This window comes from Chelonia mydas, chromosome 14 (genome assembly GCF_015237465.2).
Source record: "Chelonia mydas isolate rCheMyd1 chromosome 14, rCheMyd1.pri.v2, whole genome shotgun sequence".
NCBI classification, from domain to species: Eukaryota; Metazoa; Chordata; order Testudines; family Cheloniidae; genus Chelonia; species Chelonia mydas.
This window is the reverse complement of record NC_051254.2, coordinates 40,111,980-40,127,870: the sequence shown is the minus strand read 5'-3', so window position 1 is coordinate 40,127,870 and position 15,891 is coordinate 40,111,980. Positions and strand designations below refer to the sequence as shown.

The following is a 15,891-nucleotide window of genomic DNA, read 5'->3' as shown; positions in this document are numbered from 1 at the left end:
AAGAGAGGTGGTGGCTATCACACGTGCGGATGGAGAAGCAAGACTCTCCATGTCTCAGGAAGTTTTACTACCAACATAAGCCATTTTCACACGCTGCAGTGCAATCCAGACCAGTGAGGATTTGTGTCATCTGTAATCCTGGGTGAGATTCAATGTTCTGCTGTTGGAGCTCCCCTGTCTGGATACCCCCAGCCAGCATTCAAGGATGCACTGGGTGTGATAAGTAGCCCTGGACCAGCAGCTCTGACTCCAGCAGCCTGCTTGTTACACCCCAAGCACATTCTGGTCCGGGTGGAGTAGGCTCAGGGTTTCAGAGAAGGCCGGGGGTAGGAAGCTTCCATTGGTTATGCTGGACCTAAGCCCCAGTTTTACTTGAGCAAAAAGAGATATCTGACACTGTGCGATACTGCTCCTGTGCTCTGTTCCCAAAGTGTTCTTCAGCAGGGGAAGGTCTCTGGTCGTGTGTGTTACTGGCATATTGGGGTGATGCTGAAACAGGACAGAGCAGAGATGCCATTGGGGGGTGGCGTGAACCGTCTCTCTTCATTTCCCCTTCCAAGAACTGAGGGGACGGGAATCCTTACCCAGTGAGGTCACATTCTTATAGTTCTCCTGCATGACATCTCTGTAGAGAGCTCTCTGAGCAGGGTGCAGCAGAGCCCACTCTTCCCTGGTGAAATACACAGCCACCTCCTCGAAGGTCACGAGCCCCTGAGAGAGCAAAAGTCCAACACTCAGTACCTGCTGCCCCACTATTTGTGTGGGAGAGGAGCCAATCAAATGTAAGCTCTGGGTGGATCACGGTCAGAGTCCCACCCCCACCTCGCTCAGAGCATCCTGGAACCACCAGGGTGAGGGAATGAAGAGAGAGCCTCTCCTCTCTCCCACCAGATCCATCACACATCTACTAGCCACAGACTGATACAGGAGATGGAGCCCCTAGCAGGGTCCAGGGACAGCTCCTTGGTAGGAAGTCCAACACACTCCTCAGTGCGAGGAGCTGGATATGAAGGGAGGGGAATCTCCCCTAAGCCTGACTGGTGGGTGCCCCCTTCATATCTCACGGCACCCGCTGCTTAGTCGGGTCAGGCTCCCGCACTATGAGTCTGGTTAGGTTTCCTAGCCCCATGTAGGTGGGTTATTTTCTGTTCAACAAATTAGAGCATTTCCACCTCCCAACCTCATGGGTCTGGTCCCAGAATCTAGGCCACTTATTCAATAACTCCCAGCAGGTTTGCCACCCCCTTTCCTCCTCCCTTTCTCCACCTTGTGAATTTCCAGCCCCGGTCCAACCTCCAAACCAGACTGCGCAAACCTTCCCATCTCTGGTGTATTTGGTGTCGCCCTCCCTCCAGAAGGAACCCACCCAAAACTCCCCAATAATCCCTACCTGAGCTGGCTCCACTGCAGCCATTTCTCTTCCCTGTCCCATGGGAGGATGGGAGGAGCTGAGGTGGAGGATGGACGTCGTTCTGCAGCCTGGGAGGGTGAGAAGCGTAGTTGTGGGGGTTTCAGAACAGGCTTTAGTTAATTTCACATCAGAATTCCCCCAGAGCCCTTTCCCTGCAGACAGATATCCTAGATTCTGCCGTGCTGGAAAAATGCTTGAGCTCTTTATTTCAGTGTAGACCTGGCCCCTCCTGCCAGGCTAAGCCCACAGAGACATTTTTAACCTCCCTTCTCCCTCCCCCCACCCCGTAACAAAGTCTCTCAACACAATGCTAGAAAAGAGCAAAACCAAAGGAGTCACTCTGGGGAATTCCCTCGGACATGGATCTCACGGCAGCCACAACCGAGCAGGGGGAATATGGAGTCAGGAAGTGGGTTTTCCTCTGTCTGATCCTTTTCTTGTTCACTGGAAAGTGATTCTGCCCAGGGATGCTGCAACACATGTGTCTGGGTGGACTAGAGCTGGAAATCTCTCTTCCCACTCATTTCTACCACTGTCCCTTTCAGTCTCTTCTTCGCCTGTCCTCTCTCCCTGCCTCTCTGGCTAGGAAAGTCCCATTCCTGGATTCTTTGCAATCCCACGGCTGCATTTTCTCCTGGGAATTGCTAATGGGAGTAGAAATGAGGAGGGGTTGTTTGTGCAGAGTCACTTTCTTGCCAGTCCCCAGCACTTTCCGAGAGGTCTTTCAGTTACCTGAAGTTTGTGGCTCAGAATTTGTATTAACAGAGCCCAGGTCTGCCCCAAGGGGCTAGTACCAGCTGGAGAAAGTCAGCACCTGGGCCGGGCAGAGAAGAAGCTTTAATTAAGGTCACTTCCCAGCACAGAAGCCCCGCTAGGGTAGGAGCAGCTGCTAAACCTGGTCTCCTGGATCACAATGGAGGCTGCAGTGTCTGACCCAGGAAGCTGAACCCCAGTATCCTTAGGAGAGAGGGACAGAGCCTTTGAGCAGCCTTCCCTCCTTTAGCTCTCTGGGGAGAGCAGCTAATGAGAGCACCTCCTCACAGGGAGACTTGCTAATCTCATTTGCCCCACTGTTCATCTGGAGTCACTCCTTGTCTTTCCATACAGTGACTCTGGATTAACAATGGTCTCAATGAAACCAGATTTCAAAAAGGATGAGTCCAGAGTGCTGTGGAAGAGGTCATTGTGTGGCAGTGCTAACCCCCTTCCCACCTCCCTCACCCCCCAGATCTAGGAGAAGGACTCGGGGCACAAATTTAGTAGCAGTCCCCAGAGCCTCTGCCATGCCGTTTGCCTGGGACCCCCCCTCCTCCCATTTTGCAAATTAGAGAGAGGAAAGTGGAAAATCAGAGGGATTTTATATCAGTTGTTGATAGGAGGTAAAATCTGAGTGTATTTCACATCAATATTTGAAAAATGAATCGAGAGGAAATGGGCAACAGTTGCAAACATTTTATTTCCATGTTGAAGAATCGGAGAAAAGGTGTAAATCTGAGATTTTCTTAGTATTTTATAATTAAGGGAGACGGAAAATCTCAGGGCATATTCAATTAGAAGTAGACAACTAGAGAAAAAGTGGGGCAAATGTTTAGGGTATTTCATAACAATCTTTGAGATCTGCAAAGAATACGTGTCACAAACTAAGTAATTGATAACATGAAAAAAAAAAACACCAAGATCAGAGGGAATTTTATATTGCTATGAAATAACTAGTTGGAAAAGGGGGACTGTTTGACTGGATTTTATAAGACTGTGCAATACGTAAACAGAAAGTGATGGTTCCCCGTCTGCCTCCATTCACAGGGGCAGCAGGGAGCCCTTTGAGGAGGCGATTTAAGAGGGCGGAGGAGGAGGAGGAGCTGGAAGGCTTCCTGGGTGAGGGAAGGGGGCAGCAATGGGGGATGGGCAGATGAGGGTCAACTGATAACTGGGGGCAACTGTGTTGGCAGTTTGGGGCCAGCAAGTGGGATTGGGAAACCGGGGTCTGGGCAGTCTCCACGGGGGCACTTGCTCCTCCCTTCCCCCACCCTGGCAGAGAACAGGCGTCTCATCCCATCCCCACTCCAGGGGCAGCCATGTTTTGGGGACCGACTCAGGGAACAATTTCTCACCTAAAGGAGGAGAAATCGCTGCAGATAAAATGGGTGGGAAAATGCCCCACACCGGAGATGTTAAATTGACATTTGAGAAAAGGGGAAGAACTGGAGAGAATTTGTATCAGGGTGTGAGCGGCACGAGCGGGGAAAGGATCCAATTCACTCACCTCCCGCCCTCCCCTTCTCCCCCGGGGATTTCCTGAGGCTGCACAGGGACCGTTCAAGCCCCCCCCGGGTCCCCTCCCCCCACAGGAGCCCCCCGGGTCCCGGCGGCGCGGGGCAGGGCCTGGCTGCGGCTCCCCTGGGGCTGGGCAGCCCCGAGGCGTCTCCCAGGCGCGGCGCGTGAAGCGGCCCCGCGGAGGAACGAGCTCCTGGCCGCAGCCCGGGGCCGGGCCGCCTCCGGGGGGGCCGCTCGCTGCCCCCGTCCCCTCCCGGGCCTGCCCGGGCCCTGTTGCCGGCAGAGAGCGGCCCCCCCAGCCCGGCCCCGCGGTGTCGGGGTCTCCCAGCCTCGCCCGTTAACCCGCTGCCCCGTCCAGACACCGCCCGGGGGCGCTGGGCTCCTGCTGGGCCAGCAGCTCCGAGCCCCCCCGGGCGCGGCCCCCCCGGGAGCAGGTCCCGGCGCCGCCCGATGCCGGGTCCCCGCGGACACTGGGGCAGCGTCACCGCCCCCGGGGCTCGCTCCGGTACCTGGAGGCGGCAGCTCGGCAGCGGGGCGGGCAGGGCCGGGGCGGCCCCAGCGGGAGCAGGGCGCGGGCCGGGCGCGGGGGGGTTAATGAAGGTCGCCCCGGCACAGACCCTCCCGCTCAGCCCGGTCCCGCTGCAGCAGGTGAGCTTTTCCTCTGCGCATGCGCGACTCCCGCCCCCCTCTATCTGCGCATGCCCAGAGCTCGAGCGGCACAAAACGCTTCCCCGCCTTTGGAGAGGCGACAACGGCCTTGTACGAGCCCAGCTCGTTCTCCCCGATAGAACGTCACTTCCGCTAATGGGAGAGTCAGGAACTACATCTCCCAGCGTGCCCCGGGGGCGCTTCCGCCTTCTCCAGCTTTGGTCCGGGCAGGTGCCGGGATCAGCCTGATTCCCTCGGGCCCTCCCCGAGCCGGCGGCTCTCCTAATGCTGCCTCCAGCTGCTTGACCCCGCTGACCAGTCAATTTCCGCCCCCTGCTCAGACCCTGGCCACCCCCCTCTTCCGATTCGCCCCCTTGGCGACTTTTTAACCCCTGTCAAAAGCCGTCCGCAGAATCTTACGGCTAGGAAGCGCAGGGTGAATGGCCGTGGCTTCAGCAGATGTACGGCTCAGTACCCGGTAAGTAGCACATTTCTATGCAGAGCAATTTACGACACTACACCTGGCGCACCCGACTGGCTGGACAGAGCCCGGGGAGGGGGCGAGCTGCTGGCCCCAGCCCAAGTTCACTCATCAGACACAAGGGCAAACTTTTCTTAAAGGAGCCACATCCTTTTGATTGTCCCTCTGCCCAGCACTAAAGGGGTCTGCAGCTGGTTTCTCCCGGCTGGAGGGGGAGCACAGGTCCTGGGGGAGACACCAGGGTGGGCTGAGGATGGCTGGCTCGGTCCTTGAAAACCCCCCCGGCCCGTACTCCCCCCAGCAACCCCCTGGGGCCAGCCCAGAAGCTGCCTGCCCATCTCCCCCCAGTTCCCTGCGAAGACGCTGCCCACCCCATCTGCCCCACCCCTCCGCAGCCAGCCCAGAAGCTGCCGTGACCAGGCTGCGTGTCCCCCCGGCCCAGCTTCCTCTGCCCTGAAAATTAAAAGGCCTCACACCTGCCTGCAGTGGGAGGTGGGAGCCTGCTGGGAGCTTCAGCAGCTGCAGGGGAACAGCTGATAGGCGGGGCGGGGAGCTCCATGGGTTGCTCTTGCCTCCAGGCCCCGCCCCCCACAGCTCCCATTGGTCGGGAACAGGGAACCGTGGCCAATGGCAGCTTCAGGCAAGGTATCTGGAGTCATGGCAAAGGCAGCATGTGGAGCCCTGTGCCCTCCCCTCCATCCCCCACAAGGGGCCGCTCAGGGACGCGGTTCCGGCCACTTCCCAGAGCGGTGCGGTGCGGCGTGGGGCCAGGGTAGGCTGGCAGGGAGCCTGTCCTGGCCCCGGTGCGCGCCACTGCGACCCCGGAGCCGCTTTATGTAAGTGGCGCCAGGCTGAAGCCCAAACCCCTCCTGCACCCCAACTCCCTGCCATGAGCCCCCTGCTGCACCCTGCACCCTCATGCACCCTAACCCCCTGCCCTGAGTTCCCTCCCACAGACTGCACCCCTCCTGCACCCCTGTCCTGAGCCCCCCCTGCACTCTGTACCCCAACCCCCTGCCCTGAGCCCCCTGATGCACCCCTCCTGCACCCCAACTCCCTACCGTGAGTGGCCTCCCGCAGTCCGCACACCTCCTGCAACCCTGCCCTGAACCTCCTCCTGCATTCCGCACCCCTCCTGCACCCCAGTCCCCTGCTATGAGCCCCCTGCTGCACCCACATCCCTCCTGCACCCCAACCCCCTGCCCTGAGCACCCTCATACACCCCACACACTTCCTCTGCCCCAATCCCTTGCCCTGAGCCTGTTCCTGCACCCCTAATCCTCTCCCACACCCCACACTTCCTCCCGCACCCCAGCCCCCTGCCCCAGCCATGCATACAGTTTCCCCACCCAGATGTGGCCCTCGGCCCAAAAAGTTTGCCCACCCCTGCTTTAAGCCTCAGAGTAGTTCCATTGACTCTTGAGTCGCCATCAGCTCTCAATTTGGTTAGCGTCCTGCCAGGTGTTTTGTAGGATAAAGACCTTATTTGTAAGCTCTTTGAAGCAGGGATTTGTCTGCAAACTCCAAGCCATGTGTTAATGTGCCCCAGGGCTTGTAAAAATGGTTTTTCAGTTGGTGACACATGCACACAATGTGAAACCAGGAGAACTTGAACTTTGCCTGTTTCTCCAGGGCTCTGTTGCACTTGCACTGCGTGGGTCCTCAACACTCATTTAAAATCCCCCAAACCAACCACTGGATGTTTCGCTTCCCTTCGTATTCTCAGTGTTGTCACTTGTTTGTGGGTTTGTTTTGCCGTTTGTGTCGCTTTATTACTTATTGTTATGCTTCTATTTGTGTAAAATATAAATCAAATTTAGAGTGGACATGGCAGAGAAATTGTATAAGCCTGAGTGAATGCCTCTTACAATCTTTTCAGATATTGGAAAGGACAGTATTAATATTTACAAGGAGAGCAGGACTATTTCTAGTTGACTCACAGATCTGTTTAGCATCTTAAGACTGCGCGATGTGTGCAGATAATATGTATGCAAGAGGGTTAGCTTTACAATAGTTAGCTAATGGTACAAATGACTTTCGGAAAGATCATTAAGTGGTCGGCGGAGACCCTCAGCAATTATCAAGTGGTCCGCGAAAAGAAAAGTTTGAGAACCCCTGCTCTACGCTAAAGGTATGAATCTCCTCTCGCACTGGTGAGAGTCAGGAGTGACTCCATAGAAGCCAAGGGAATCTGTAAACTGGGGGGAGAGCAGAATTCAGCCCTAAATACTTTGAGGAGCTTCACAGACACCCAGTGTAAAGCAAAGACACGCTAGGATGCTCCTTGGCTGGGATGCAGGGGGGAGAGATAAATTCATTTACACACCGCTTTCCTTCCTGGCCCAGAGAGAAAAGGCCCCACACCTTGTTCCCCACCTTCATGAGCCAGCTAGCCCGCAACCCTGGTGCTAGATTGGAGCCAGTGCCCCAGTAGGGTAAAGCCCCTTATCCCATTTCTGAACCCCTCAGCCAGCCAGCCAGCCCCCTTCCCTCGGGACAGATCAGAGCTGGCACGCTCTCTATGGAAAGGCCCCATATCCATTCCCCGCCCCTCTGGGCCAGCCAGTCCCCCAACCCTGAGGGTGAATTGGAGTCAACACTCCCGAGACGGGAAAGGCCCCATATCCATATTTCCCCCCCCGACACCAACCTTTTGTTTGGCTTCTGGAACCTACGACATGATTTGCTCACTGCTACAGGGGCGAGTTTTCTCTGTGTCCTGAAATAGTTCATTTCACACTGGTCACACCCTGTGCTGGGCTTTGGCCATCCCAGCTCTGAGACCACATCCCTGGGCACAAAGGCTGCTACTGACCATTGCTTTGTGCCGGTTAGTGTCTCAGTGAGGAACTGGGGTGCAGAAGTGGGTGAAGAGAGGTCAGAGACCGTCACCCTTACAGCTTTTCTGGGGGAGCCCTGGGTGCCTTTCTTATGAATGGCTGGATCCACAAAAGCCAGTGTGGTGAATGGAGAGCTGCTGGAACCAGCCAGTTGGAACAGCTCAGGACAGGGGTGGCCCAAGCCTTCTGCCACAAAGGGACTTAGGTGCCTCCTGTTGGTTGTCATCAGTTGGGCGCCTAAGCCTGGTCAGCCTTGCTCACCTAACTCCACCAGAGGTGGAACCCTTGTTCTATGCCCAAGCTCAGTGTTTTGAGCACTGAGTCAGCAAGTGGGAGACCCTACTTCAAATCCCATCTTTAGCGAGGGGCACCCAGGTCTCCTGCATCCCAGTTGGGTGCCCTGGATGGGGCAGTCTCAATTGCCCCTGCTGGCGCTGTTCCACTTTGCATAAATCATTAAACATTAATTGCACCCAGGAGAGCGATGCTGCAGGCTGGTGGTCAGGGCACCCACCTGGGAGATCAGGGTTCAAATTCCCAGTTCCAATGATTTAACCAAACTGGAGCAGCTTCAACAGGAGAGATGGAGAGCGACCCACAGCAGAAGATCCCCTGACAATGATTTACAAGCTTTCGGTAGAGATCTCACTGCTATGCTTCTTGAATAAATGTTATAAAATCAGTGTATTCGGTGTGGTGAGTTTGTCAGGTCTGAGACAGGAGTTGCTTGTAAATGACAGTGACTCGCACCAATGAGCTTTTGTCACGCATGCACTGAGCTATACCATCCCACTCTGATAGAACAGAAAGGCCAGCACAAAAAATAGAGAAAGGAACAATAAGATACTAAAATGACAATGGTTGGAAGTCTCCATGTCTCTCAGTCTTTGGATTGATGGTAAGAGCTGTAGCTACAGTTGAGGGACCAGGTGATCAGACAGCTGGCTCAGCCCTCCATACAAGTAGCTTTCTGACATACAGGAAGATGGGTCAAAATTGGAATTGATGTCATGACTTGCTTCCCATAGGGGATCAATCTGTCTAAGGCTATGTCTACACTTCAAACACGGGAAGTATTCTTCTGACAACCTAACACTGTCTACACTGGGGCTCAGGTCACATTAACTACTTCTCTCAGAGGAGTGGATTTTTCACACCCCTGAGAGATGGGGCTATGTCAACATAGCTGTTCAGCGTAGACCAGCTTTAGATGGCTTTTTGATATGAAAGGCAATGGAGTTCAGCCTTTTCCTTCATATTGATGGTTGACAATGGCGGTTTTCCGACCTCCTGGACACGTCCTATGACAGATGCGATGCCTCTCTGTTGCAAATTAGAGAAGTGGGGAAGTCAGTGACCCTTACAGTGTAAGTGGGCAAAAAGTTACACAACTTGTCTCAAGTAGTTTTCCTTTTAATAGAAATTGATTTTGAGGCTAAGCAAAATAAGTTCTATTTGAAATACAAAAAATTAAAAAATATACTAGTCCAATATTCTCTTATACACTCTCTCTCACACACATTCTCCCAGCCCAACCTTTGGAGCAAGGTTTTCTACCAGAACTTCTTACACTACAGGGGGTAAATTAAATCAAATTAACTTTTCAAGACTAGCCATCACTTCCTGTACAACTGAAAAAAACAAAAAACAAGACGACTCTCGGTATTCCAAAATAATTCAGATTATCACACAATTAGTCTCTTACTCTTTAACCAATAATGTCACCTATCATTTCATTTTCATTGGTAACAATAACATATTCAAAGGTCACCAATTCTTGTCATATGTTGGGATTAAAAGAAAACTCATTCCCAACAACTGAACCTTGGCTCAAGTTGTGGTTTCTCCCAACGTAGGTCCCAACCACTTCTGGGAGTTCATATATCTCAGGATCTTCTGCCATGTGTGTTGGTGGAAGAGGTCTCCTTTGTGGGAAGGTTTGCATCATGAGGAAAAATACCTCTTTTCTCACTTTTTAATCTTTCATTGCCTCATTAGTTATCATCATTCCCACCGCCTCAAAGTCCGTGTTACCCAATCAGGTAGCCAGAGTGGGATCCACGGAGAAGGGACGTCCTATGAAGCACTCCCTCTTTGGATCAAAATGGTGAAGGATGATAGTTCTCAATCTAACTCTGGTATCCTTTGGAATGGTAATCAGTGACACTAAACTAGTAAGTGGGGTTGTACAAACAATTTTCCTGGTCACCATAGCTTCCTTTACTGGAGTAGAAACCAAGAACTGAGTGTGTACTCTTTTCACCCCAGTTCTTTCCAAATCCTTGGCCAGGGTAAATTTACACTTCTCTGAAGTAGAATCCTTTTCAAAACCACTCAAAATATCAGCAGTGTTAGTGAGGAATGGCTCCCCAAGACATGCCCAGCTTTTCTTTAATTTGGTGGCATAGTTTCAGGCAAGGGACTGGATACAGGGCTGGATCAGAATCTCTGTTAGTGACCAGAGCTGGAGATTCTATTCAAAAATAGCTATTTTTCTGCTGCTGTTACATTGCCAACACTGATTTTATACACATTTTAGCACATACAAAGGATAAATTCAACAAAAAAAACACTTCTGTTTCCTCACCATCTGTGTCACGAAGGGCAGGATTCCCTTAATCACATAGGATTCCCTTAATCACATAGGATTAACTAGGAGAGATCTTTTGTAGGGCCTGGGTTACACATGATCGGGGAAAAAGCAAAGCTGAAGTGAGGAATGACGACTTTAGGAAACGGTCATTTGTCTTAAATTCTCCAATAGATCTGAGCTTCATCATATCAAACTGAACTAATATCCAACTGGGTGAGCAAACAGCCCTCAGGACAGATAGAAACCCACATCACAGAGAGAGAATACATGACAGTGAAAGTGTCAAGTGAAATTCCAGAGCAGGTGACGTGATTATTCAGAATCAGGACAAGAGATTCTCCCAGCATATTCTCCTCTGATCCATTCAAACATACTTCACTCAGCACTGTCTCAAGAGTCAGTTATGTTATTTTCAGTATACTAGGATCTAAATAATGGGGGGTGGGGGAGGGAGGGAGGGGAGACACAGCCACTTTGCCAGAAGTGGATTTGCCAATAGATGGAACCTAGGATTTAAAATCCAAATGATCACACTGTGTTTGGGATCCATTTGAATTCCCCTCCCAGGTCTTTGACACTTTCATCTCCAGTCATAGCGACTCTGATATAGGATTAAAGAAGTCAAAGCATGATCTCCAAGCACAGACAACGGAGAATGCTTCATTACATGACACTTTCCCAGGTAGATGGATAGAATGTTACAGAGATAAACTCGACATGGCTCAGACAAAAGCCAAGAGTTCTGCAATGATGGGGAAGGAGGAAATCTCTGAGTCACCCCATCTCCTTCCAGTGTCACAGAGGCTGAAATTACACTTTTTTTTTTCTGGCCCCTGCTTCTCTTCATTTACATATCGTTTGAAAAGTTCCCAATATAACTGCTCTTCAGCAAAACCCAGAGCAACATGAGAACAACTGGCAATGATACAATCTGTATCATTGGTGACTAACAATAACTTTGCAATAGGAGGAATGGTAGAAATCTGATGCTTCCCGCTTCCTGATAGGAAGCGCACACTCAAATTACTCATGGGAAAATAGAAAGGACAAATAGGTCCACCTCAAGAGGGCGAACTGCAAAAGGCAAAAATGGGGCACTCATCTGGATAAGCTGAGGGATAACGGTGCAGCAAACAGTTGAAACAGCATTCAAAGTTACTGTGTAGGAATCAGGAAAAGTATTAAAGAAAAAAAGTACTGATAGCCCTAGAGGTTTTTATGGTGTTGATCTCCCTTGCAGATTCTCTGATGGCTAACATGGCCTGAGTGCCAAGAGAAGGTTTTCCCACACTCATTGCATTCGTAGGGCCTCTCCTTTGTGTGAATTCTCTGATGACTAGAAAGGGCTGAGCTGCTAGAAAAGGTTTTCCCACACTCACTGCATTTGTAGGGCCTTTCCCCTGTGTGGATTCTCTGATGATTAGAAAGATCTGATCTTTGAGTCAAGCTTTTCCCACACTCATGGCATTCCTAGGGCGTGTCAAGGTCCCTTCCCCACTCTGAACGCTAGGGTACAGATGTGGGGACCTGCATGAAAACTCCCGAAGCTTATTTTTACCAGCTTAGGTTAAAACTTCCCCAAGGTACAAACTAGTTTACCTTTTGCCCTTGGACTTTATTGCTGCCACCACCCAGCGTCTAATAAATATATAACAGGGAAAGAGCCCGCTTGGAAACGTCTTTCCCCCAAAAATCCTCCCCAAACCCTACACCCCCTTTCCTGGGGAAGGCTTGATAAAAATCCTCACCAATTTGCATAGGTGAACACAGACCCAAACCCTTGGATCTTAAGAACAATGAAAAAGCAAGCAGGTTCTTAAAAGAAGAATTTTAACTAAAGAAAAAAAGTAGAAGAATCACCTCTGTAAAATCAGGATGGTAAATACCTTACAGGGTATTCAGATTCAAAACATAGAGAATCCCTCTAAGCAAAACCTTAAGTTACAAAAAGACACAAAAATAGGAATCTACATTCCATTCAGCACAACTTCTTTCATCAGGCATTTCAACAAAACAGAATCTAACGCATATCTAGCTAGATTACTTACTAAGTTCTAAGACTTCATTCCTTTTCTCTTCCCGGCAAAAGCATCACACAGACAGTCTCCTCACTGGTCATCTTGGTCACGTGCCAGCAAGGTTATCCTAGCTTCTTAACCCTTTACAGGTGAAAGGGTTTTTCCTCTGGCCAGGAGGGATTTTAAAGGTGTTTACCCTTCCCTTTATATTTATGACAGAGCCTCTCCCCTGTGTGGATTCTCTGATGTTTATAAAGGGATGAGCTCCTAGTGAAGGTTTTCCCACACTCACTGCATTCGTAGGGCCTCTCACCTGTGTGGCTTCTCTGATGATTACAAAGGTCTGATCTTTGAGTGAAGCTTTTCCCACACTCACTGCATTCATACGGCCTCTCCCCTGTGTGGATTCTCTGATGTTTAGAACGGTCTGAGCTCCTAGTGAAGCATTTTCCACACACACAGCATTCGTAGGGCCTCTCCCCTGTGTGGATTCTCTGATGATTAGAAAGGGCTGAGCTGCTAGTGAAGCTTTTCCCACACTCACTGCATTTGTAGGGCCTCTCCCCTGTGTGGATTCTCTGATGATTAGAAAGGGCTGAGCTGCTAGTGAAGCTTTTCCCAGACTCACTGCTTTCATACGGCCTCTCCCCTGTGTGGATTCTCTGATGGTGAAAAAGGTGTGATCTTTGAAAGAAGCTTTTCCCACACTCACTGCATTCATAGGGCCTCTCCCCTGTGTGGATTCTCTGATGATTAGAAAGCGCTGAGCTGCTATTGAAGCTTTTCCCACACTCACTGCATTTGTAGGGCCTCTCCCCTTTGTGGATTCTCTGATGAGTAGAAAGGGCTGAGCTGTTCGTGAAGCTTTTCCGAGACTCACTCCATTTGTAGGGCCTCTCCCTTGTGTGGATTTTCTGATGTTTAAAAAGGCTTGATCTTCGAATAAAGCTTTTTCCACACTCACTGCATTCATAGGGCCGCTCCCCGGTGTGGATTCTCTGATGGTGAAAAAGGTCTGCTTTTCGAATGAAGCTTTTCCCACACTCAGTGCATTCGTAGGGCCTCTCCCCTGTATGGATTCTCTGATGCTGAAAAAGGGCTGATCTTTCCATGAAGCTTTTCCCACACTCACTGCATTCATAGGGCCTCTCCCCTGTGTGGATTCTCTGATGCTGAAAAAGGGCTGATCCTTGAATGAAGCTTTTCCCACACTCACTGCATTCATAGGGCCTCTCCCCTGTGTGGATTCTATAATGCCGAAAAAGGCCTGATTTTTCAATGAAGCTTTTCCCACACTCACTGCATTCATAGGGCCTCTCCCCTGTGTGGATTCTTTGATGCTGAAAAAGGGCTGATTTTTGAATGAAGCTTTTCCCACACTCAGTGCATTTGTAGGGCCTTTCCCCTGTGTGGATTCTCTGATGAGTAGAAAGGCCTGATCTTTGAGTGAAGCTTTTCCCACACTCACTGCATGTATTTTTCCTCTTTCTCCTGAGGATTTCCTGTTGAGTTGTGGTTCCCTTGAGGCCCTGCTGAGTTCCCCGACAGGAAATATATTTACCCATTTTCTCCAATGGCTGGTTTCCCTGCTCTCTTTCTGGTCTGTGATGAATCGCAAAGGATTTTCCCTGCTCATGACTCCTGGACACATTCCTTTTCCATCTTTGCGATAATTCTCCGTGTTTATCCACTTGTTCAACATTTTCCTGCTGAGAATTCTGCTCCTCCTCCTCACAAAGAATTGCATCACCTGCTATGATAGAGATAGAAACCACAAACAGGGATGGAAAGGGGAAGACCAAACGAAAACAAGTGCTGGAGAGGGGTCAAATAAAAATCAGGTACTGAACATCCCCAGACTCTTCCACCAAATAGGAGAGAGGAGGGGGATCAATTCAGCCTTCACATCCCATCCAAATTCACAGGGGAAGGGAGGAAACTTCTGCCTGGTGTCTGCTAGGATCTATAGGAAGCCATGAGCTGTATTTACCCTGAGGATACGACCCCTGCTAGAGACAATAATGAACTGAGAGACCTCCCAAGACTTTGTAGGGCATCCCAGATGTTTCTTTCAGGCCCTTATAGATTCTGAGTTGGTTTAATGTTTCCTCACCTATACAGGGAGCTCTCAGGATCTCTCTTTCCTCTGGGACCCATGGCTCTTCCCCTTGTTCCAGCTGGGAGATCACATCAGGTTTGGAAACTGGAAACCCTGCTCCGATGAAAGAAAACAAAGGACTTCAGTTGATGTCAGAAGACTTTGTCATAAATAAACATTCTATTAATTTAACTTCAGTGCTTAGTGTGAGCTGGTGTGCCTGGGGCAGTCCCTCACTGAAAATGCCAAGGTCAGGGCAGGCTGAAAAAGGGATAGCATATCCTCCCCAAACTGGTGGTTAACACTGAAGTTAAACTCACCGACCAGTCACAAACTGCTTCTCATCACCCACACTGGTTACCGAGAAGCTGAAAAAAGAAATCACACAGCCCCCTTTATTGCATTCCAGTTCTCTGACTCCCAGTCAGCACCTAGGTCCACTACATTGAGAGGTTATTTAAAAACTATGCTCAAAAACAAAATGTTCTTCTGATCCCAAGGGCTTAGCATCAGTACAGGTTACGATAGGTTTGCATCTTACCCAAAATACCATGCTGCCAGCCAATCCTTTAGTATCTAAACTAAAGGTTTAAACGAAAGACAGAAAGAAGTGAAATGGGAAAGCAGTCAGGTACATTCCGAAATCTGTATATCAGGTTCTTAGCAGTACTGGTGAGTTAGTGGTTTGAAAGTCCATCTGGAACACATCCACAGCTTGGATGGGTCATTCAGTCCTTTGTTCAAGGCTTCAGATTGTAAACAATTTGCTCCAGAGGTGGGAAGAGGGATTGAAGACAAAATGGAGATGATGCAGCTACCCTCTGTATATTCCTTTTGCCATGTGGTTTGTACTTCCTGTGCCCCAAACACAAGTTTCACAGCAGATGGCATGGAAAAGCCTTGGAGTTCTCAGTACACAGGCGCACCCCTGCTTGTCTCGCTGACTCAATAGGTGTATCCCCTTGGTCCTTTCCATGGTCTCATTGTACAGCTGATGTCCCTGGATGGGCCATCGAACAGGCTAGGCAGTGCTGACGCCAATATGTCTGGGGGTGTCACCCAGAAACACTACATAAGTCTGGAAATACAAATATACCCTACATCTCTATATCTCACAATACAAAGGTGATACAAACAGAAACAAAATCATCATACTTGGAAAATCATAACATTTTCACTGACAGCTTACATGGCACATCTAGCAGGATTCATTGCAATTTTATCATATTGGTATTAATAATAAAATAATAATATAAAGAGTCTCACAATTCCACATAGTGTCACACTTAGTAAACCAGTGAATTCCCAGGACCAGCTCCCCAGGTCCTTTAAGATGCCAAATACCCACATATCGGCTGGGAACACACACAAACAGACATTGTGTCAGTCTGTACCCCTATGTTCACTCTTCCGGAAAATTATGATCAATTTGGGACATAGTATGGCTTGTGAGATATCATTTGAAATCACATAATCTACTGAATATTATCCTCCTGTTAAAATGCGGAGCAACACTGTAAGTAAAGTT

General features: G+C 50.0%; 1 protein-coding gene across 35 annotated transcripts in view; it reads right to left on the bottom strand.

The window, feature by feature from the left end:
• The window catches only part of LOC102943399 (zinc finger protein 850-like), an 82,578-nt gene that overhangs the window by 42,772 nt on the left and 23,915 nt on the right, over positions 1 to 15,891 (bottom strand). For 6 of the 35 annotated variants that reach the window (XM_043527968.1, XM_043527965.1, XM_043527966.1 and 3 more), the window contains 3 exons: positions 14,379 to 14,477; positions 13,328 to 14,018; positions 12,908 to 12,991 (listed from right to left, as the gene is read on the bottom strand). In XM_043527968.1, the coding sequence (XP_043383903.1) occupies positions 12,908 to 12,991; positions 13,328 to 14,018; positions 14,379 to 14,477 (874 nt within the window). Of the gene's footprint in view, positions 1 to 584; positions 712 to 1,390; positions 1,480 to 1,738; positions 2,226 to 4,194; positions 4,386 to 9,051; positions 11,641 to 12,487; positions 14,019 to 14,378; positions 14,478 to 15,891 lie in introns of those variants that run through there. The other 29 variants (XM_043527951.1, XM_043527957.1, XM_043527949.1 and 26 more) reach the window with 21 other exon arrangements.